General features: G+C 31.4%; 1 protein-coding gene across 3 annotated transcripts in view; it reads left to right on the top strand.

Moving 5' to 3' along the window:
• The first annotated feature begins 705 nt into the window (after positions 1–705).
• The window catches only part of LOC115881768 (vascular endothelial growth factor receptor 1), a 104,305-nt gene continuing 79,115 nt past the window's right edge, over positions 706–25,895 (top strand). The window contains exon 1 of one of the 3 annotated variants that reach the window (XM_030899401.1): positions 706–931. In XM_030899401.1, the coding sequence (XP_030755261.1) occupies positions 874–931 (58 nt within the window). In that variant the 5' untranslated portion in view covers positions 706–873. The remainder of the gene's footprint in view (positions 932–25,895) is intronic. The other 2 variants (XM_030899399.1, XM_030899400.1) reach the window with 2 other exon arrangements.

The following is a 25,895-nucleotide window of genomic DNA, read 5'->3' as shown; positions in this document are numbered from 1 at the left end:
ACAGAAATATCTTATATGTGAGGATACTTCATCTACCTGTGATTTGGATACTATAAATTTGGAAGATTCTGTCAGCAGTGATTCTCCTGAATCAGAGTAGTTACGATCTATGCATTTTGTTGTCCTAAAGTAAATTTATAGTATCTTAAGTTTTTTTTTAATTAAATATAACATTAATGTTTCTTTTTCATTAAAGGATAACATTTTTATCTTATATTAGGCTTATATTGTAGGAATCATGTTCTAATGTTATTTCAATTCTTTTTTATCACAGGAATTTATTTAATACTTACACCGTTTTCATACTATAACTTAATATGTGCTTAGATGGAACACAGCTCCAACATTATTATTATTTATAAGATTTTTTTTCATAAACGTGGGACTAAGAACATCATCATTTAGTACAATGAGAGTACTCATCATTTGTGTCAAATAAACCTAGTTTGAATAAATTGCTTACAATAAAAGAGAAGTTTTGGATTTTTGTCCTCTAGAGCCATATGTTCGAAGCACTGTGCGCTGGTAGGTACTAAACAAGCTGTGCCACCTATTATCGGCAGATAACAAACCTAGACAAAATAAAAATCTAAACAATCAAAATTCATCACGAAATTGATTGATTTATGACTAATATCCACCATCCCTGCCCGTGATTCTTACGTTTCATGGAAATTACTATGAAAACGTCATCGATTCAGACGTCCGGCGCTGGGAGCTCGGCAATTTCAAATTTCAGTTTGCCTTCGACTTGTAGAGATAATACGTACGTCAGTCGCGACAAGAATTCTCGAAAATGATCGTATAGCCTTGTAGTGCGTCTGGTATTTCTTGTTTTACGCGGTCACAACATTGGATTTTCACTTCGATGTCATGGAATCTAAGTGCGCGTTATTAGTTTATTTACTTGGTTTAGGATGTATTTCACATGGTATGTAGATTTCATTTAAATAATGTTGATGGCATAAATATCGTATTCAACAGGTAGTTTAAATTTTATCTCAGAATTTTGTATATAAATATTTTAAAATTAGTTAAATAGAAAGTTTCTGTAATTACTTAAGCTAAGTTTGAGCGCAATTTTATTATAGTTGTCTAAAAATCAGAATATTATATAGATTTTATTTATATATTTTTGAAGAAATTACGCGTCAATCCCTAAAGATATTTTTTGAGAATATTGCGCTCTAATTTTACAAATATTTTATATTTGTAACTGATCAAAATAGTTATTTTTTACTCTATGGTTCGAAGTATCAATATAAACGTGTTAATTTAATATTGTAAATTTACGTTTAACAAAACTAATGATATTTTGATATTAATCGAATAAAAACATATTCAATAATATTGACTTTCATTGATAATACAGTAGACTATTTTTACTAACATATACAATTTAGGGTGCACCAAAAAAATAATATTTTTTTTATTTTAATTACAGTGAAAATACATATATATAATTTCAATATCGTTCCCGATATTGAAAAAAAAATCGGGTAAAGAGTTTGAGCTTTTAAGAGTCCATTTCACTACTCCGAAAAAGTAGCAAAATAAACGTTCGGCATTTAACCAAAGATTTAACATTTTATGTAAAACTGGCTAGGTATTTTTACACAAATGAAGAAGGATATTAAAGATAAAGTATTATACTATATCCGTATTGTAGCACATTTTTAGACAACTTCTTTATTTTAAGATTTTGATGGTCAGACATCAACAAAGTATTCCTTATGTTTGGACTAAATTTTCTCGAAAATAAAGACATAATTTAAAATTCCGTTACAATACGGAAATAGATTGAAGTTTTATGATTACAGAGATACATATAATTTATGAAATATATTTATATTTTTTGAAAAAAAAATATATTTTTTGGTGCACCTTAATACACATTTTATTAATTTTTAAAATTGGTTTTCTTAAATCTGATGTTTTTAACAAACTGGCAATTTTTTGAGTATTTGGAAACAGTAACAATGAGACCATCTTTTTGCTCCTTGCTAATGATGAGCAATTCAAAGATCAAGACTCCTTTGGTCCTGATCTCGGTCTTGGTTTTGCAGTCTAATAAGTACTCTTGATCTTCTTGGTCTCTAGCATATAGTCCAGTCTTGGTCTTGGGTTTCGTTTTGCTGCAAGACTCCTCCAAGTCTTCATACGGAGGTTCTGCATAGAAAATATTTAAATAAATAGTATTTTGAGAATTTAATGTAAACGAAATATAAAAGTAACAATATTTATCTTATGAAAATTTTTATTTTTCATTTTGCTATATTGAACAATTATTGTTTGGCATTACTTCCTTTAAAACTTTATTGTTAACTTCAAAAACAATATTATACAGGTCGTCACTGAATAAAAACGATTTTTTATACTCCGACAATAGTGCGTCGGGCATCTGTAGCTCATAGAATAAAATACTTGAGAATTTTGTTTTAGTTATTACCTAAAGTATGTACCAGGATGTATTTCAGGAAAATATTTTAACTTCTATAGGGTGGCTCAAAAAACTGTGAGTGGACCTGGATGATTTTTTTTTAAATGGAACACCCTGTATATTATTGCATTTTTGGATTCCTTTCAGATCACTTTACATACACCTAAGATATAAATAAATATATTTCGATAGTTTCAGAGATATTAAAAAATAAATCCAAAATATATATTTTTCAGCCCTTCTTAAAAAAATTATTAAAAATACAAGAACTGTTCTGAAATCAAAACTATATTAGGTATTTACTTTAGATGGTCTATTCTTACTTTTATATATCTTAGAGTTATGTAAAGTGATCGGAAAGGAAGCCAAAAATGCAATAATATACAGGGTGTTTCATTTAAAAAAAATCATCCAGGTCCACTCACACTTTTTGAGCCACCCTATAGAAGTTAAAATATTTTCCTGAAATACATCCTGGTACATACTTTAGGTTTGCAATTAAACAAAATTCTCAAGTTTTTTATTCTAGGAGCTACAGATGCCCGACGCACTATTGCCGGACACTGTATACATATTTAAATATATTAATATCCATATCCATATACAATTTCATCAATAGCCATTACAAAGACAATCGATAGTATCCAGTCATGGCGATATCTGTAGATTATTTATTAAAAATTACATGAAAATTTATCAAAAATTATTATGTAAATATCAAAAACTCAATAAAATTATTTTTTGAAAATAGATTTGTGTTTCGAAACTTCACCTAAATTAAATATTAATATTTTACAAATGTATAAAATAAAAAATGACATTGACTGCCAGTTCAAATATTACTAGATACCATTTTTTGGCCATACTCTTGAACAATAATTAAAACACCATTTAGTAATTGTTTCTTAATCAAGTTGGTAATTATACAACTATTCTGTTGGAGAATTTTTGGGAATTAATAATTTTAAATGCCGTTGAATTCTTTCAATTCAGACTTCAGATACGCCTTCAGAATAATGGTAATTCATTTGTTTGAAAAGGAACGTATACTAATAGAAAACATTGACCCATTTGTAAATAAATCACGTAGGAATAAACCAGATTTTATTGATGGCCTATACAGGTGGCCTATACAGGGTATTTCAAAAAACATGTGCCATGCCTCGTGGGGAGATTCCTCACGTAAAACTAATATTTATTTTTCATATCAACATGAGTCCGATTCCGCTTTCTTTCATAGCTACAGGAGGTTAAAATCTTCATTTTTTTTTCGATTTATTAAAATATAAGTGCTTTTAGCGATTCGAATTTTTTATTCTACCACTTTTAGTAATTCGAATGAAATTTGGAGTGTAAAAGTTACTATGAGTATGAGTGTACAGTGTGGTATACAGTAGTGTGTCTGATGGTATGTGTCTGATGGTATACAGAAAAATCAAGTTTTATTAACGGTATAGCCTTCTAAACGAGCTGAACCATAAACTAAATTATTTATAAAACGTTTTGTTTACACTTTTTGCTTTAACTCAATTATACATATTCAGTTGTGAATCATTTTTATTTTAATATTCTGTGGTACATTGTTGAATATCTTCTTGCTAAATTGTTTCTCAGATATACTTTATGTGTACGTTTTAATATTTTAGCACAAAGAAATAAATAATTTGCTTTTGTCTTGCATTGCTCTTTAATTTTTATTTTGTTTTATAGCTCTTAATTGTATCTATTTTTAGTTCAGACTTAAATTTTTGGCAAACATTAATAATAGAGTAAATATCATCATTGTAGTAAATATTTTGTTAGCTGTTACTAGAACTGATAAAGTAGATAACGTACCGGATGACCCAAAAAAGCAGACTGAAGAGAGAATCTACAGAGTTACCAACTGTTCAAAAAGAGAATTTTAGCTGGTATTATTATAACTTAATTTTTTTTTACAAAATATCAGTTTTATAGTTTTTTAAATAATATATTGTTTTATTAGGAGTAAAAATTATACTTTTTGTGACGAGTCACAAAAAGTAATTTTTACTCATTCATACTCAGTAATTTATTATTAAATATTATTACTATTAGTTATTATTACTATTAGTCCAACCTACAGCAATTTCAAATAAAAAAATTGGCGCCAGGAGGCACGTATCCTACAGCCGCCCATACTAAAATATGTTAATAAAAAGTTGGTAGGCAGTTCTTTTAGTTTCAATTATCTCAAAAACTGCGACTTTGACTGATTTTGATATTATTACAAATTTTGTTGCAAATATTATGCTTAATCTTCAATTGAAAACCGCGTTTCGCTAGCTACTGTAATTTTGGAGTTACGGTTTTTTAAAATTTTTAACCCCCTCCCATACCCCCTTACCAACTCAGCACCCCCACCAAAAACTAATGGCCAGATTCTCGGGTGCCACAGTATTTTTGTACCAAATTTGGTTAAAATCGGTTTAGCAGTTTTTGAGTTATCGTTGGTATGGTCGGCTAAAAAAATAATGGTATTTAAGATAATTACAAAAAACCTAATTTCAAAAGTTTTAACATAACTCTAACTCTAAAATTATGAATTTCCATACCCATGTTTACAGGAACTTTTTTCATATTTTTTAATGAGGAATCAATGAGTACTTATTTAAAACTTTCATAAGTCAATGATATTAAATTTTTTAAAGGCTGCTATTAGACTTGGATCTAAGCAAATTAATAATATTGCGTTTATCTCATCAAGGAGGCCGAAAATGACAAAATATCAAGAGACAACTTTTAATCGGCATTAATCTGCTTACACTATTTCGCTAACTGAAAAAGTCAGTTGCGTACCTGCTTTTTTAGAAAAATATTCCTGTTATAATCCATACGCACGTCCCTGGTGAATATGTCGACACTTTTTTAGCTTTAAAATATGTCCCATTTATAGTAACTTTTACCCTCAAAATTTCATTCGAAACACTGAAAGTACTTGGAAGAAATTTATAATAAATCGAAAGAATATTAAGACTTTAACACCCTGTAGCTATGGAACAAAACAGAATTGGACCTATGTTGATATGAAAAATAAATCTTATTTTTACGTGAGGAATCGCCCCACGAAAAATTGCACATGTTTTTTGAAACACCCTGTATAGATAATAATTATTATAGTGCCATTTTAGAAAAAATAGCTTTAATATTTTATAGCTATAAATATGACATTTCTTCTGATATCTAATGATTAGAATATTTATAGACGGTCTCCAAAGTGACCATATGAGTTTATCGCCTGTCAATACAATATCTGCCTGTCCGGCTGAAATAACTTTTATCTCATCTAACACGAGTCCACCCCAAGAGATTAGAACTATATTTTCAGACAGCAGTCAATTCCCTCAAGTCTTCTTGATAAATTAGTACATGAGAGCCACTGGAAATATTTTCGGAGGGGTGCTTCTGCGATCTATGCATATTCAGAGTTTTCAGGATGAAATATACCGGGTGTTGCATCGTCGAGCGGGACATAGGAAATCCAATGTAAATTTTAATGTGGTCAATTATTGGCTCCCCTAATTATTTTAGAGAATAATTCTATTTAGGTTTAGTTTGGTTTGGTACTAAAACCCACATTCAAAAGAATAACTTTAGATATTTTTGATTAACCCATTTACGAGTTATCGCCGATTTCTTTTTAAATATTTCTCCTTTCTTAAGGCCCTGCATTTACTTATGAGCACCAGTCAAGGTAAAAGATAACTGTCAAATGAAGTTGTCATTTCAGAAGTTTATCTATTTAGTGCTTTATTATTATTATTAAAAACTCATACCTACATCGAAAATATTAGCCATGAATTACACTACCGAAGAAAAAGTATTGATGATTAAATGGTATTATCAAGGAAATAGTTATCAAAAGGTGTCGGACATGTTTGCTGCTCTGTATGCGAATAGACCGATACCTGGAAAATCTACAATCGCAAGGAATATCCAGAGATTTGACGCCAAAGGGTACCCTAATAATTCTATTTAGGTTTAGTTTGGTTTGGTACTAAAACCCACATTCAAAAGAATAACTTTAGTTTTATTGTGCGTGGAAGAGAACGATGGAAAGATCAGCACAAGGAAACTTGAGGATGAAATAGGAATAGATCACACTACAGCGTTTCGAATTTTGAAACGACATAAATACTATTCCTTCAAATATTAAAAGCACCAAGAGCTACGAGATGGGGACGAAATACGGCGGCAGGCGTTTTGTTTTGATATGATGGAAAGAGCAAACACGGATAGGGAATTTTTAAAAAACATATGTTTCACTGACGAATGCACGTTTACCTTAAATAATGAACCCAATGTTCAAAATAATCGATATTGGAACAAAGAAAACCAACACAGGTTTGTCGAAACAAGGACGCAATATCCACAGAAAGTAAATGTTTGGGCAGGGATATTTGGACACAATATTATCGGGCCATTATTTCTTACGCGAAATTTAAATGCAGAATATTATTTGGAACTACTCGAAAATCATATTTTACCTGCTTTACATGATGCCGCTAGGGAAAATCAGGAAGTTTGGTACCAAATGGATGGCCACCCCGCACATAGTACCCTGGCTGTTCGGGAATATTTAGACAATAGTTTTAACGGAAACGTTATTGGCCTAAATCATACAGTAAATTGGCCAGCAAGGTCTCCTGATATTTCGCCAAATGATTTCTTTCTCTGGGGCCATTTAAAAAACAGGATATACAAGGATAAAAAATACCCAAATCTAGACGAGTTAAAAAATGCTATTTCTGCCCAATGCAATAGAATTTCAGTTTACCAACTAGCGAATGTAAGAAGAGAATTTTATGATCGCCTGGGTTATTGTCTAGCAGTCGATGGAGGAATATTTGAACATCTTAAATCCTAAAGTTCGTGCATGGGTGAGGCAGTTGTGCAACGGAACGTTGCGCATTGCTTTGTTGCGCAACTTGTTTGATAAGTGTATGGACTGCTGAATCAGTTGTGCAAGGCAGCGTTGCGCATAGCTTTGTTGCGCAAATTGTTTGATAATGTATGGACCGCTTAACAATTATTTAATAGTAGCTAAATTAATAAGTTATTGAATATTGTAATAATACTATAATTAACCTTGTAATTAATTACTTTATTTTACTTTAATTCATATTAATTTGTATTTATAAATACATTTTTAAGATTTCCGATGTAGGAATGAGTTTTCAATAATAATAAAGCACTAAATAGGTAAATTTCTGAAATGACAACTTCATTTGACAGTTATCTTTTACCTTGACTGGTGCTCATAAGTAAATACAGGGCCATAAGAAAGGAGAAATATTTAAAAGAAATCGGCGATAACTCGTAAACGAGCTAATCAAAAATATCTAAAGTTATTCTTCTGAATGTGGGTTTTAGTGCTCTTCAATAAACCTAAATAGAATTATTCTCTAAAATAATTAGCGAAGCCAATAATTGGCCCCATTAAAATTTACATGGGATTTCCTATATCCGTCCGACGATGCAGCACCCGGTAGATACACAACAAATGCCTTAATTTTTATTTAACCTGTAACCTAATATAGAACAATTTTTAACCATTAACTTAACTTGTTGTATGTTTACCATAATAAAATATACAGGGTGGTCCGAACTGTATTCCGGAAACTTCGGCAGCATATTCTGCAGATAAAAATAAGTAAAAAACTTCGTATAAATGTACGTTCTAACACGCTTACCATGTTCTACATGCCTAGTTTCGGAGATACAGGATGTAGAAGTTTCATTTTTATTTCGATTTTTTCCAAATAATTTCTGAAGTAACGTCAATATTTGGATGAAAATTGGATTGGTGGTTAACTGTTTTGAAGTGTAATAACTTTTCGTCCGTACCTGTATAAAACTACTAACCTACTAAGTAAAAAAATATACATTTCCGAGACTTTTTACGTAAAAAATGTCTCTTGGTAAAAATCGCTACGAGCAACCGTTCTCAAGATATTTACAATGGAAATAGTCAATACATGTCTTTATTGACAAAAAATAAGCATGTTGATGTTGAGTAGATAGTTATTTGACTGAAATGATAAATTTGGGAATTTTTTTTTAAATCAATCATATTTTTTTCTGCGAAAAAATAGTGATAAAACAGTTTCTGTTGAACTTTTGGCACAAAAACATTTCAAATTTATGATTTCAGTCTAACAACTATTTAGTCGACATGTTTAATTTATGAATGAATTGATAATTTCGATTCTAAATATCTCGAGAACCATTACGCGTAGCGATTTTTACCCAGAGACCTTTTTTACGTAAACAAATAGGAGTCGTATTGACATCAAAATCAAATTTCTCATGCCAAAAAAAAAATTAATAAATATTGACGTTAATATTCAGGTAGTAGTTAAACTCAATGAGTTGAGTTGGTTTGGTTTGGTGCAAATGATGATCATGCTCAATAAGAAAAAAAGACGCATCAGAAGAAATAACGATAGATCCCTAGATCATAATATAATATATGAGTCTCTTATGAAGTTAGCTAGCACTATTTAACTGAGATGGAAAAAATCTATTAAACTAAATCTTAAACTTAAGATTAATCTTAAGTTTTACTGGAAGGTTTAAACTGGGTCTTAAGTGATGTTTAAAACGTAGAAGGAAATGTGATTTTAATAGTGATAGGAAAAATATTTTAGTATGACTTTGCGTTTATAACAAGCTTAAAGTATGTTGCAAATATTTATACTGTTAAGTACATAAAAGATGTATACTGTTAAAGGTTATAAACATCAACAATAACCTGAATGCGACGTAGAAAGTTATGTAAAACGAAGAAGTTGTAACGGTTGATTTAGAGGGTGTGAAAAAATATTTTTTTTAATTCAATATGTGCCATTACCTTCTATTTAAAAAAAAGCAGTCATTTACTGAATGTTTTCGAGCTTATTCATTTTAACAGTGTAGAATCGATTGAATTGATGTCATGGTTAGGGCACCATAATTTCTGATGTGTGTCTCAGTAAACGGGAAACTTTTGACATTGAATCTGTAGTTTGCAGTAAACCATAACTAAAATATGGTAAGGATATTAAGTACTTAGAATTAATGCAGACGAAACTTCGATTGACTTTGTATAAACGTTCCTTCTTTCTTGAGTTATAAAGTCATCATACAATCTCAAGGCTATGACAAAAATCAGTCTCTGAGACGGTTTTGCAGAGGTTAGTTCTCCATCTCCGATATCAGTCATACAAAAGTTTATGCCACGAATGGTTGTCGTCTCGGCGCACTCAGTGATGAGGTGTTCTGATGTTCCTCCATTTTCCCCATAGAATCTGCATTCGCCGTTGTTTCTTAGATTCAGTCTACTGTCTTCTGAGGTTTTCATTGAAGAGACAGTGTCCTGTTAAACCCCGCGAAAATCCGAAGATTGTTCTTACCTAAATCAAAGAAAATCTTTGATTGTTCTAGGTCGAAAATCCTGAGAAATGTCTTCAAGTGTCTTAGACCGTTGGGGGATTAACATTCCAGGTTACAGATGGAATCTCTAGGTTCTTGAGTTCCGCTTTAAGTTGGTTTCCATTTGGGAATCAGAACGGTTTTGATCCAGTTAGTGGAGCGTTGGCACCTTCTCTATCTAGATCGTTTGATTTTTTATTACCATCTATCCCTTGGTGAGCTGGCATTCAGAGTAGGAAAACTTTATTTTCTTTCCCAAAAAATCCTATATGGGTATTTCGCCACTGCAGGAAGCAAAAAAATACAAAGAATAAAGAGGAAAACTATTTAAAATATTTAAATTCAACTATTCGAGAACACTTTAGTTTTTTAAAACAGATACGTCTACAAAAACCGTTAACGTTCTGTTAAAATGACATTATATCAAATTAAACTTCAAAATTAACAATTACTACCTGATAACAATTACTTAATAGGGTAAAACTAAAAAGCCCCAAACTTTCTGTATGATTATTTTTAATTTTTCCGTATGTTATGTTTATTTATGTTATGTTCTTTAAAGTCAAAGAAGCGATTGCCATACATTACTAACATCTACAGATGCATGAGCAATACATTTAATTTTATTAGATTGTATTAAAAAAGCCTCTTTTATGTTTCTTTTAGAGGCTATCGCTTCTTTCATTATAATTTTGGCGTTGTTAAAATCTATTCTGTGCCCTGTGTCCCATGAATGCTGACAAATCTTAGATTTGTGAAAATCTCCCTTTCTTAAATACTCTTTATGTTCTTTAATTCGAACATTTAAGGGTCTAGATGTTTCACCAATGTAAAATTTATTTTCTTTGCCTAATTTGTTTAGCTTCTATATAGGCATTCTTTGACCAACTTCGAATTGAGGGTTACTGAGTTGATGGCTTTTAAAGCTGGTTGACTATCGGATGGAAGATGGCTTTTTGTTGTTTTGTTTTATTATTAAAATCTACAATCTACAGTGGCAATAACCGTTTAATTGTTAATTATCAAGAACTTCCAAAAATTATGATACTATAAATTGCTAAATACTCAAGTATTTTGTGGTGCAAGTGTACGCTGTCGGTACTATTACCACATCCAGGATGTGGCAGTTTGGAAATATTTTTTTCGTTTTAAAATTCTTTTCTTCTTTTCGCGAAATGATGAAGAAATGTTCGACACGTACCGTAGACGTTGTTTCTGAGATTTTTGACCGCACCAACTTCCGCAACGATTAGACCGAAAAGTTGTCGCTCTTCTTATCACAGCCTCTTGATTATTTCGGCGTGCGGTTGGCTATGTGTGTAGTACTGGTAGTACGCTAATTTTTTATACAAATTGCGTTGTAATATTAAAAATAAAAATCGTTTTCTGTAATCGCAATCGTAACTGAATAAAAACGATTTTTTATACTCTGACAATAGTGCGTCGGGCATCTGTAGCTCCTAGAATAAAAAACTTTGGAATTTTGTTTAAGTGCAGACCTAAAGTATGTAATAGTATGTATTTCAGGAAAATATTTTAACTTCTACAGGGCGGCTCAAAAAAACTTCTACAGGGCGGCTTTAAATGGAACACCCTGCATATTATTGCATTTTTGGCTCTCTTTCAGATCACTTTGCATAATCCTATCTAAAAAAAACATTATTAAAAATACAAGAACTGTCCTGAAATCAAAACTATATTAGACATTTTCTTACGATGGTCTGTACTTCCTTTGCTATAAATTTCGTATTCTTATATCATGCAGGTTGTTCAAAATTCTACGCCAAACTTTCTATAATAACATTTTATTAATAATTAAAAAATTAACATTTTTTGCATTTAAACTATTTCAAAATTTTTAACGGTTTCGCAAATATTCACGGTTTTATATTTCATAATGGCATTTTCCACAGTAAACTTTTATCAGAACCACCCACTGATTTTTCTCTCGTATTTTATCGTTGAAAGAGCCATCTGAAATAATACCGCGAGTATATGCAAAACCTTAAAAATACTCTAAATACAAAAAATATTCGTTTTTTAATTCTCCATTTATTAAAAAATATTATTGTAAAATCGCTTATTTCTGGGGCTTACTCAACCGGGTCTGACAATGCAAATGCTCTCATTGTACATGAAAATAACAAAACAAACATTTACTGATCTGGATAAAATTGATAGTTAAATAATAAGACTCACCCGGGGGTACTTCGCCCCCTAGCCACTGACATCACTGACATTCTATTCAATATCTCATTCTATATTTTCCATCTAATTCAAATATTATTCGGATTTATTGGTTAATAATTTTCAACAACTAGCTAGTGTCACCTGAAATAGTATAGGGGCTTCCCCCGGACGCAAATCTGCTGCTAAACAGATTTGCATCCCAATCGAATAAGCTAATTGGGGTAGCTCACTACCCCAACGCCGCATCGTGTCAATCGAGAAGACAAGGGAGACCTCAAACTCTCAAGACCAACCTCGAAGGCAAGACGTCACAAGAGGTTTTCTTCCGGTCAAACGACCCATTGCCTTACATTACTTGCAACGTTTATAGTCAAAAGACTCTCAACCCCCAAATATCAGCTCTATGACAAAACACAACACAACAGCCGGCCGGCATATCAACTACTGATTCGCCTCAGGCAAGCTAAGCCTCCTCTTACATCACAATTTTACCGGATCGTAAAATAAAAAAAATATTTGCATTACTTGCCAATGGATCATACTACTTTCTCTAATCGACTTTCAAATAGAGTGTTTGAGCATTATTAGATAAATAAATAGAGAGTTTCCGAATTATAAAACCATTATTATAACCAACTTATTTTCCAAGTTTTACATTATACAGGGTGTTCCATTTAAAAAAGGAAGAATAACTATTTTATATTTTAGAAAGTATGGCGTAGAATTTTGAACACCCTGTATGATTTAAGATTACTATATTTATAGCAAAGTAAGATCATCTAAAGTAAATACCTAATATAGTTTTGATTTCAGAACAGGTTCTTGTATGTTTAATTTCTTTTTTAAGAAATAAGGTTGAAAAATATATATTTTTATATTTATTTATTAATATTTATAAAACTATCAGAACTAACTTAAAAATGTCTTAAAGTTATGTAAAATGATCAGAAATGAAGCCAAAAATGCAAACATAGAGGGTGTCCCGTTCAAAAAAATTCATCCCGACCCACTCACACTTTTTGAGCTACCCTGTAGAGGTTAAATTATTTTCTTGAAATACATTCTGATAAACACTTTAGGTTTGCACTTAAAGAAAATTCATAAGTTTTTTTTCTTAGGAGCTACAGATGCTCGACGCACTATTGCCGGACCCTGTATAAAATGTTTCAATTTTCTTATTTGGGACACTACCTTGGAAAAATAGTCTTTCTCAAATAATCTTTCAGCTCATCACTCAAAATTTCTAAAAATGTAACGACTTAAACTACAATACTCGCGTCAAATAGTATTAACAACCGAGTTTATAAAAAAACGATTTATACAAAAAATTGAGATTTGGTGTGTGACTGTCACTAATAAAATCGTTTTTTAACTATAAAATGCTTATTGGGGATATAAAATATGACAATATACAGAGTGTATAAACCTCGGTATAAACATTTAGATACCATGTTTTTCTTGTCGAGTAAATTTGAAATAAAAAATTGCACCCCCTAAGAGTCAATTTAAAAACTCTGTTACTACACAATATTTTTCAATAGAGAGCAAGCAAGGAAAATTAACAGGGAGGAAAAATAGTAGTATATAGCTATATATATTAATCGGTTTAAAATGTTCTACGTCTTCCGATACTATCTCTCCATGCCTGTCTGTCTCTCCATGCACCGTCTCCGAGAGATCTTTCCTCCATAAACGTGTCAATCCATTCCTGCTAACTTCTTCTCGGTCTACCCGGTTTTCTTCTTCCTGCAAGTTTCCAGTTTATAATTTGCTTTGGGATTCTTATTTCTGTCATTCTTTGGACATGCCCGTACCATATGAGTTGACTGTTCTTTATGTCGTCCACTATCGTATGTTTAACTTCCATAATCTCTCTTATGCGTTCATTAGTTATTCGCTCGAGTCTTGATTTGCCTGCTGATCTTCTACAAAAATCCATCTCTGTAGCTTCCAGCATTCGTTTTGTTGTTTCCTTAATTGGCCAGACTTCACAGCTGTACGTGGTTATACTCTTTATGATGGTATTGCATATTAGAGTTTTGTTCTTGTTGTTTATTTCTAGTATTAGATCTTGTTGTTCTCCTCCGATACACATATATTCTGTTTTGTTAGTATTGATCTCGAGTCCCCATTTCTGATATTCTTCTATAAGCTTACGTGTCATATAATTTATGTCATCGTAATCTTGTGCTATGATCACTTGATCGTCCGCGAAGCAAAGTGTGTAGAGCATGTTATCCCCTATGGGTACTCCCATATTTCTACATTTTTGCTTCCAACCTTTGAGAACTTGTTCGAGATATATCTTGAACAGTGTTGGTGAAATACAGCACCCTTGTTTCAGACCTTTGGTTCCATTAAATCCTGTTGTTAACTTTTTGCCGACTTTTATTCTAGTTTTTGTTTGTTTATATAATGATTTCACTGCTTTTATTAGCTCTACATTTATATTGGTTTTTTTCCATAGCTTCCCAAACTCTCACAAGGGGAACGCTGTCGTATGCCTTCTGCAGGTCCACGAACACAAGATGTAGCTCTTGGTTTATATTGCTCTTTTTACTTATTACTTGAGTGACTGTAAATAAGTGGTCCACCGTCGATCTTCCGGCTCTAAATCCTGCTTGTTCTTCGGCTTCTATTTCTTGGTATTCGTTTTCGATCCTATTTCTCAAAATTTTTCCATATATTCTACTCACGGTGGCTGTTACTGATATTCCCCTGTAATTTTTGCACTTAGTACGATCTCCCTTTTTGTATATAGTTGAGAGGTAAGCCTCATTCCATTCTTGTGGTACATCCGTTCCGTTTATGCAGTCCTGGAATATTTTCCTTAAGTGTTCGTACAGTTTTTTCGGTCCTGATTTAACTAACTCTGCCGGTATATTTCCCGGTCCGGCTGCTTTACGATTTTTTAGTGAGGTACATGCCTTAATTACTTCGTCCATTGATATTCTAATCGGGGATCCCATTGTTCTTATATTTGTCGTCACGTCAGGGCAGTCCATAAATTCGACTCTATTTTCCGTCATAAGATTTTCCATGTATTCTTCCCATTTTTGTGGTGTAATCGGGGAGATGATTTCTTTGACTTTTCCCTTTCTGACATTTTTTATAAATTTGCAACTTTCTGTGCTTCTTCTACCTCCTATATATGTGTTTAGTTGATTACACTTCTTTTCCCATTCTTTTCTACACTTCTTTTCCCATATCAGATTTTTCGTCTGGCATATTTCTCTTCGTACTTTAGCTTGGGCTTTTTTATATATTAGTTTGTCTTCGATCTTCTTGGTGCTCAAGTATTTTATATATTTGCGTCTTTTATCCTCTATAATATCCAGTATATCCGTGTCCCACCAGTAAGGATTCCTTTTCCTTTCATTATTGTCGATTGTACCCAGGACCTCAGAAGCTGCTTTGTGTATGCATTCCTTGATATAATAATAATGTTTTTCCAGAGTTTTGAAACGTTGTTGTTGTAATTTTTCCTCTAATCTTTTTCTGTATAACATTTGCACGCTGGGGTCCTCGAGCGCTGTTAAGTTGTACCTTCTCTCTTCAATTTCTTTCGTTACATTTTCTATTTCTTTATATTCTATTTTTTCTCGTTTATATGGTAGAAATATTTTCGCTTTTAGGAGGTGGTGGTCGCTACCGCATATCGCCCCTCTATATACCCTTACGTCTTGAATCTGTAGTTTTGTTTTTTGTTTAGTAATTACGTAATCTATGATAGATCTTAATTTTTTTGTGCCTTGTATCCACGTATATTTGTGTATGTTACGGTGTTGATAAAATCCATTGAGAATTCTTAAGTTATTCTGTTTGCACATGTCAATTAGTCTTTCTCCATTGTTAATGAGCGTATCTTCTCCATATTTTCCTATAGTAACATCATTATCACTTTTTCCGGTGCGGCTATTTAAGTCCCCCAACAAAAATATTTCTCTCGTTTTTCCGGTTTTTATAATCTTATCATTCAACTGTTGGAAGAATGTATCTTTTGAAGCTGTTGGTGAATCATCATTTACTGCGTATACTCCAATGATTGTTAATCTATATCCTCGAATATTCATATTAATCTTAATAATTCTTTCGCTGATTCCTTCCCAGGTTGTAATGTATTTTCTATATTTCCGATTTATCAAAATAGCCACTCCCTGGCCCGCTCTCTTTTCTTTTGTAACGCCGCTATAAAAGTAATCATACATTCCTAAGTTCTCTGATCCTTGACTTTTTTTCTTGGTTTCAGTTAATACTGCTAGGTCAATTTCTAATTTATTTATCTCATATAGTACTTCGTCCATTTTTCTGGAGATACCTTGTACGTTCTATGTTCCAAAGTGCATTATCCGTTTTCGTTGCTTGGTTCGTCTTCGTATATCAGATGCATTCCGAGGCATTTTGTTTGGCTTTTTACCATTTTTTAGGTTTTCCAGGTATCGAGGACATTTTTTAGGTTTCCAGGTATCAGAGTAAATAGCTATAAAAATAATATATTACATTAGATTATAGTAGTAACTGATCAAAAGCTTAGAATTTTATTTATTTTTTGGTCGATAGACAAATCCTCAGCAACTTTAATTGGTAGATACTAGTTATTTATTAAGTTCTTATATTTGTTCTTATACCCATTTAAATTTCAATTTCTTTTATAAAATTACTTTTAAATGACCTTGTTTTGACAAAATACCCATTACCAAGTATAACGTAAAGTCTGCGGTTTATTATCGTTAGAGTCTCCACCAAATACTTTAAAAATATACTGAATATTGTTTGTTCAAACAAACTTTATATTGGTTTTACGAGATAGACTCTAATGTCACAGAACAAACCTGTCTGGGTTTTACCAGTTTTATGTTGCAATTTTTGTATTTCCCCTGAATTTTTATTTCCTAATTTTTCAATCTTATTTTAATTGATTTTTAAATAGTTATTTTATATATATATATATATATATATATATATATATATATATATATATATATATATATATATATATATATATATATATATATATATATATATATATATATATATATATATATATATATATATATATATATATATATATATACGGGTCAAAACGTCCTACGACGTTGTCCGATGCCTAACTTCCACCCTGTGCGATTTTTCCATCGATCTTCGGTCAGATTTTTCTCGCTCATGGACCTTCTTATTCCTTCCATCCATGTTTTCTTGGGACGTCCTCTCTTTCGTTTACCAGGGGCGCTATTCTGTACAATCGTCGGAATCGGTGAGTTACCGATAGCTATCGGTACGTATTTGCGTATAGTAAATATGTGTTAATTGTTGTTGTCATAGTTACCGATCGGCCCTAGACAGATATCGCAAATTTGTACCGACGACTCTCGGTATCTCTACCGTGAGGTTGACAAGGGCACGGTAGAGATACCGATTTTCGTCGGTACAAATTTGCGATATCTGTCATAGGGCCGATCGGTAACTATGACAACAACAATCAACACATGTTTACTATATACAAATACGTACCGATAGCTGTCGGTAACTTACCGATACCGACGATTATACAGAATAGCGCCCCAGGTGGTATCCAATGAATGACTTGTTTTGGAATTCTTTCATTGTGCATTCTCTGAACGTGGCCGTACCATATTAATTGTTTTTGTTCTATATCATTTACTATTGTTCTCTCTATTCCCATCTGTTGTCTAATGTCTTCATTTCTGATCTTATCCCTCCGTGAAATTCTCATTGCTCTTCTAATCGCCTCCATTTCTGTTGTCTCTAATTTCCTTTTATTTCTTTCAGTGAGTCGCCATGTTTCACATCCATAGAGTAATATGCTTTTAACTAGTGTCTCGTATATATTATATTTCCTGTTTTTTGTAATTTCAGTGCTCCATAGAATGCCATTTATGCATCTGATAACTCTTCGTGCGTGTATTACTCTGTTGTTTATTTCTCTATCGTCCGTTCCATCTCCTGTAAATATCGATCCCAGGTACCTGTAATCTTCACATGCCCTAATTTCCATATTATTGTCTAAAATAAGATTTTCAGTATTAGCTCCAATTGGAAGGTATTTTGTTTTTCTGTATTTACTGTGAGACCCCATTTAGCATATTCTTCAATTATTTTCCGCACCATATATTCCATGTCATCTTTGTCGTTTGCAATTATGGCCTGGTCGTCTACAAATTGCAAGGTGTATAGACATATGTCATTTAGTTCTATACCCATTCCGTTACATTTTCTTTTCCATAGATGTAAGGCCTTGGCAATATAAATTTTAAATAGTGTTGGGGATATACAGCAACCCTGTCGGAGCCCTTTAGTGATAGAAATTTCCTCTGAGAGACCGTTGGCCGTTTTTATTTATTATATATTATATATATATTATAGATTTTCCTCCATGGTAAAGATTCTGTACAGCTTTTATCCGAGCTGCGTTAATTCTTGATTCGTGCAATACTTCCCATAATTTTATTATTGCCACTGTATCATATGCTTTTTGTAGATCGATGAATGTTATATGAGCTTCCTGGTTCATTGCAGATTTCTTCTCGATGATCTGTTTCAATGCAAAGATATTATCTGTACATGATCTTCCGCTTCTGAAACCATTCTGCTCTTCTTCTTCGTAGCTGGAGTATTCCTCTTCAATTAAGTTCCTCAGTATCCTTCCATAGAGGCGACTCATAGTGCTGGTGACCGAAATTCCCCTGTAGTTATTGGGATCCTTCCTTGAGCCCATTTTATATATAGAGGAGATATATGCTTTTTTCCAGTTATTTTTTATACAAGACGATAATGCAATTTTATCGTCGTGTATAAAACAATATTTTTTGCCATAAAAAATATTCACAAATTATTATCTTAAGGAATTTATTACGAGTAGAAAAAATATTGTGCTGGTTTGGCGTTGGTTTCTATGTAATTTGACAGATAAATAAAGTTGTCTCTTTAGTTGTCAGTTTTGAGTCAATATTTTTTAATTCTCTTTCGTGTCGATTGCTGATTGAATTGGAGCCAGAAATGGCTCAAAACGAAATAAGTAAATTACCAGCAGATATTCAGGCTTAGGCGACAAACGCCACATCCAAACTACTTCGATTTAAATCCCGAATAACTTATGAAAAGGAATACAAAAATTTTCAAAAATGGAAGCAATTAAAAAACGTGCGAGAAGAAATAAAGTTTTTAATATATCCTCCCTGTTGAAGTATCAATTAATCTACCCTTGTGGTTAAAGTACTATTTTTATTTTATCTACTATTTTTGATAGATATAAGACAATTTTAACAGTTGCTATGGAAAAAAGTATATTAATTATTTGTAAAAAAAACAGAAAAATATTGTAATTTTTCTTTTTGCGTGTTTCTAGAAAGCGTATACACATAATACACAAGCTTTTTGTATTAAATAATATGTAGTTACATCATTGGAGTCCATTATTGGAAAGCTGTTGGGTATTTCGTCACCGAAACACAAACAAAAAAGTATTTATTTATTTTTGAAAATGCCAGTTTCAATTATTATTCCAAAATTATCAATTTCGTTATTTGAAAATGTCAGTAGATTTAAAGCTCATCCGCACACGCACAAGTAAAGCCGTACAAACTACCTTGTGTAGTTTATTCCTACCGACCACAAGCCGAGTTTATAGAACCATATAAGATAAGGAGTCCCTGATTTGTCCAAGTAAGTCTTAAAGAAAGTATGTACGTGTGGACCTCCCATTAGAATTCAACTTTTCAGTGACTCTTTACTACAACATAAACAGATTTGCCTAACCAACAAAAAATACTTAACGTTTCAATGAGTACCTATATCTCCCCCTGTCATCAGAAGCTAAAATGAGAAAAATAAAAACTATTTTAAATATTAAGACATCAAGATGTAACTATATCGAGCAGGCTTTAAAATGTTCGCACAAATATGTCTCTTTAGTAGCAAAATTTTCTCATTTTTTAGATGTATGATCTAAAAAAATGGTATAGAGTCCTTAGATGATCCTTTATCCTTTATATATTCCTATTACTAACTTTTTGATATATAAATCAAAGTAGCTACCGTATGTGATAATCTAAGTCCGAAGACACCCTGTATATAACAGCTTAACTGGGAAAAAGTATAGTAACCATTCAAAATTAGGAAACTACGAACGAAATAATTCGTTTGGCATTATATATTCAAGCCGTACGCCATTATGGTTATTTTCGTACGTCATATTCCAATAGGATTTATAATTAAAGATCCTGCTTATAGCATAATTATTATTTATTTTCTATATCTTTATTCTAAAAATATCTTGACGTTAACGTTCACTTATATAATTAACGTTCACTAATAATTTGTTTTAATATAGTAAAATTTAAACTTCAAAAATAAATCAATTATAAAAATCACTTAAAATTAACTATTTTTTTTTGTATTTTCCCTTTTATATTAATACTTATCAAAGATAATTAAGATATCTACGTCAATTTGACTTAGATCTTTCAGGTAGCGTATCTGATATTTTTGTTATCAAATAGTTATAACTTATCTAATTTTATAAGATATAATATATTTTTTCCTAAATTTTTATATTGAATCAAACTTCTTCAAAACCAACAAATTATTGAATCTACCTTACATCTTTTTTATATTTTTGCATGTTTTAAATATAATTATAACGGTATTGATAAACTGGAATTTAAGTCAGCCATGCATATTAATCCCCTATCGGGCTCCACCTAAATTTGTTGGTATCCTTTTAATCTGTTTATTCAAAATTTTTATAGACAAGTATAACCATATAGCCGGAGAGCTGGCGACATATTTAGAGAACATATTTTAGGCAAGTTAGAAAAACAAAAAAAAATAAAGTTTAATAACTTGTGAACCCAGAATCCTAAGTCTGGTTGGGGGGTTGGGGGTATTTCGCTAGTGCGCAACCCATAACATTTGCAAAAAAATAAATCCAAAAAAAATTCTTTAGGCAACTTGAAATTTGTTTATTCTTAAATTTTAGCATCTATTTAACCTGGAAATAAGTGTGCCAGACTTTTTTTTCGGGTTTAAAGTGTAACCAGACCATTCCAAATATGTTTAATTATTATACCTGGAAAACATACTTTAGGCATTCTAAAATTTTTACAGCGTGTTTATTAGATGATATTAAAAAATATGTGAGTTTAAATGAGCGCGACAAAAAAGTCTTATGAGTATCTATAAGCGAGAAAGATAGTTTATTGAGACCCGTCGGCAGCCGATGCGGCTGACGTAACAGTATTTTGGAGTATGTACTTCAAATTTTCATAAAAACAATGTTTTTTCGGTTTTATTTCAATTATTTGCAGGCTTTTAATTCAGAGATTATTTTGTTGGAATTAAGTTACCATGTACAAATATGTATTTATAAATTAAATATTGACGTGCATAGTGTAAATAGTTTAGAATAATTACTGCAAATAAATATTGTAGTAACTACTAATTTCGCTACTAACTATTAAATCACAATGGATAAAAAACATTTAAGTTGTGTAGTTTATAAAAAAGTGACTAGTGACAAAGTTATTGTTTTTGATGAAGGCAGACTACAAAAATGCAAAGCATTTTTAAAAGTGCGCCAACAACATGGTTTAAAATTTAAAGAAGTGGTTTTACCAGAAAACGTAGTCCCGACAAAAGGGTACCATGTACAGTGCTAAAAAAAAGTATTCTGGAATTTTATTAAAGTACCTACCATTGTTAATCTTTCTAAATAGATTCAAAAGTAAGTAAAAGTGCTTTACTTTTATGCTTAGGCGTTAAAATGACTTTTTTATATTGTCAATCAGGTCGCAAAAATTAATAATAATATAAATATGTCACAAAAGTATAATAATAATTATATTTTTGTGACGTTTAAAAAAAATACATTTTATATTATGCTAATTTTTAAATAATTATTCGTCTTTTTATTCTTTCAGATACAAAATACTTAAATTAAAAAGTCTTCTTATTGAAAGGATTTCAATCATACATTTTTATTAAAAAATGTTTCTTTTTATTTATTCAATATTAGTTAGTTTTTTTTTTAAGTTTTTACGACTCCAAAATGCTGTTACGTCAGCCGCATCGGCTGCCAACGGGTCTCAATAAACTATCTTTCTCGCGCTTATAGATACTCATAAGACTTTCTTATCGCGCTCATTTAAAATCTTTATTCGCGTCTGGCAAGTATTAAATCCCATTGAATTCGTCTGGCAATTAACACATATTTTTTAATATCATCTAATAAACACGCTGTAAAAATTTTAGAATGTCTAAAGTATGTTTTCCAGGTATAATAATTAAACATATTTGGAATGGTCTGGTTACACTTTAAACCCGAAAAAAAAGTCTGGTATACTTGTTTCTAGGTTAAATAGATGCTAAAATTTAAGAATAAACAAATTTCAAGTTTCCTAAAGGATGTTTTTTGGATTTATTTTTTTGCAAATGTTTTGGGTTGCGCAGTAGCGAAATACCCCCAACCCCCCAGCCAGACTTAGGATTCTGGGTTCACCAGTTAATAAACTAACTAAAATAACTAAAACTGTATTAGTTATTTTAGCTTGCCTAAAATATGTTCTCTAAATATGTCGTCAGCTCTTAGGCTAATACATAATTTGAACGCGATTTACTTTAAATAGAAAACTTACGTTCGCTAAACGTGTACTGTTTGGCGTACGACAAAATTTTACGTGTGTAAAGTCCTCTAGCCACATTATCCGAATTACGTGAAAGTTTTTAACCTCTACAACGGTTTCTCTTTCTTTTTCGTGTCTCATTCTCTTCAACAGGTAGGTCTGTATGGGTGACTCAACTTCATCAATTTGACCAAACCTGTATTACCTGAATGATTCACTATGTTAATACAGCGTTTATATACCGGAGCGTAAATAAATTGTAGAATGCAATATTGCGGTCGCGTATAAATGGAAAAAAAATCACTTGGTCTGTACCTGATCCTTGCATTTTCATTGCCATTTCAGATTAATATTACTTATTTCTAATGTAGGATATGACATGATGTACGCTATTTATTTTGCTCAGATATAATTTTATCTGTGTATTATAAAGTAAATACATAGATGGCATTATTTATTCTGTGTAAAATGCGAAGAATATTGTTGTATTTAATAGAGAGAACAAACAGTAATTATTATTGTTGTTCTTTGAAATAATGAAAATAAGTTTAATACCTATTTCTTTGTACTCTCTGTACAGGGTGGCTCGAATTCGATGCTCATCATTGGGATTTCGGAAACCGTAAGAGATACAGGATCAGTTAAATGGAGACAAAGTTGCGCAATCTGATGCTCAATAAAATGTCGTATTGCATTTTGCAAAATTCCGAATACTTCCGAATATATTCGAAAAAAAAACAGAATTTTCAATTTTGGTTTCTATTGTTTCCTGGCTTTATTTGTTAAGATAACTTAAAATGAAAAACATATTTTCATGGCGACTTTTTCTGCTCTATAACTCTGTGTGATTAAATATTGACTCTGACGTTTCGGCTTCTGGCGGCCATCATCAACTTAATTTTTTTAATACGGACCTGATTTTTTTTCAATTTAATTAAATCCTTTCATCACTCTTAAAAGACTATATATAGTCACTTTGATATTTGCCGACGTTTCGTACAGAAAATTCCATCACCAGAATATTTTAGGCAAAAAATAAAAATGCAATACGGCATTTTATTGAGCATCAAATTGCGCAACTTTGCCTCCATTTAACCGATCCTGTATCCTTTACGATTTCCGAAATCCCAATGATGAGCGTCGAATTCGAGCCACCCTGTACAGGGTGTCCCATTTTGGTTGAAATCATACGGTATCTCCGTTATTAGTGAAGATAGAAAAATAACAAAGCACTGTTACAAACCTGTCTCACTTTTTTGTCAAACGGAAGATGCCTAGAGCTACAGGGTTTTACCTCCTGTATCTCTGTTATTGTTAAAGCTATCGAGAAGGTGAAAACTGTTTATTGTAGAACTTTTTACGTAGAATACAGTGGCGTAGTCTGTTTTTCTACCAAAAAATATTTTTGAAAATATGAACTAAAGTTATGTTTTTTTTAATGGAACACCCTGTATATTTATAAATCATATGATCTGTCTTGCCAAGCTTCTCAAAATATATATCACTCTATATTTATTTTCACTATTTACTGCAATATTTAAAAGTTTTTATTAAAAGATCATATTTATTAGTAGGCCATGATTGATAATAAAAGAAACTAAAGAATTATTAAAAGTATACTGGCTATCTGTCTCTTGTTTTATTTTGGGAGCCGCTAATAAATTCTTTATATATTAGGGAAACTTAACTCTCTACCGCTATTTGTAAATCTTGGAATACGTGTATACGTAAGAATAATCTATCGTATCGGAAATTTTAGATATTCCTTTAGCTAATTTACGTGAAATATACTTTCAGCAAGATGGGGAACATTCCCCCTCATAACTATGGAAATATTAGAATACTGTTAAATTATTATTTTTCAAATCAATGAATTGGAACCAATGAACGCTTATTGATAGCCTCCTCGATTCCCGGATTTCGCCGTTCTCGATTTCTGATTTTGGGGATTTTTGAAATACGAAATATATCGTGTGCACTACAACAATGTCGAACACCAGAAAAATGCTTTAATAATTCAAGATTTAGATATTTGCAAACCCATCCCGTTATAAAAAAAAGAAAAATATATTCACAGTTTCAGTGGTAACAGTTATTTCAAAAGTAAAATATATCAATCCCAAATAAATTTTAATATGTGTATGACTATTTTAATAAATACCATTTTGATTTTTTGTTATTTATCACGCCCTACTAATAAGAAAATGATATATTTTAAATATTGCAGTAAATAGTGAAAATAAATATAGAGTGATATATATTTTTGAGAAGCTCGTAGCAAGACAGATCATATGATTTATAAATATACAGGGTGTTCCATTTGAAAAAACATAACTTTAGTTCATATTTTCAAAAATATTTTTTGGTAGAAAAACAGACTACGCCACTGTATTCTACGTAAAAAGTTCTACAATAAGCAGTTTTCGCCTTCTCGATACCTTTAACAATAACAGAGATACAGGGGGTGTCCCAAATTGCAAAATTTTCGAAAAGACCCTGTAGCTCAGAAATGAAGAGGGCTATGAAAATTTTGTTTGCAGCATCTTCCGTTTGACGAAAAAGTGGGACAGGTTTGTACAAACCGCACCCTTGTATCTTCACTAATAACGGAGATACCCTATGATTTCAACCAAAATGGGACACACTGTACATTAAAAGTTTTGCAATTATAATTGTTCTTTATATTATAAAATACAGAAGTCCTCGTTTTACGCTGAGATACCTTGAAAACACAACATTGATCATATAAACAATAGAGGGTGAGTCTTAAATAATTGCAAATATTTTAAGGGCAATTTTTTTGCAAATATTTTAATAATTTAATTTTATTAACGTCTATGAAGTTTTTTCGTGAAAAAATTGGAAATTTTTGGGTTTTTTAGAAATTTTTTAAATTTTCAATAAAAAAAAGATAATATTTTAATAATATGGCAACATACAGTTCATACCAAATAAACTTTTAGTCACGTGATTAAGCTTGACCGGCACAGCATTGCCCACTTTTATATATTTTCTCTTAATTAAAATATTTTAGGAAACGAAAGTAAATTAATTAGAAATATATAAACCAAAGATATTTAAACTCAAGAGATATAATTGTTTACCTTTCTCCTTCATCGGCCATTATTCTATCCTTATTTTCCCATCTCTCTTACACCGAAAACATTTGCCAGATTTACCTGTATATTGGTATT

This window comes from Sitophilus oryzae, unplaced genomic scaffold (genome assembly GCF_002938485.1).
Source record: "Sitophilus oryzae breed Bouriz unplaced genomic scaffold, Soryzae_2.0 scaffold_173_pilon_pilon, whole genome shotgun sequence".
NCBI classification, from domain to species: domain Eukaryota; kingdom Metazoa; phylum Arthropoda; class Insecta; order Coleoptera; family Curculionidae; genus Sitophilus; species Sitophilus oryzae.
The sequence above is the reverse complement of the archived record's forward strand: the minus strand, read 5'-3'. Positions and strand labels throughout refer to the sequence as shown.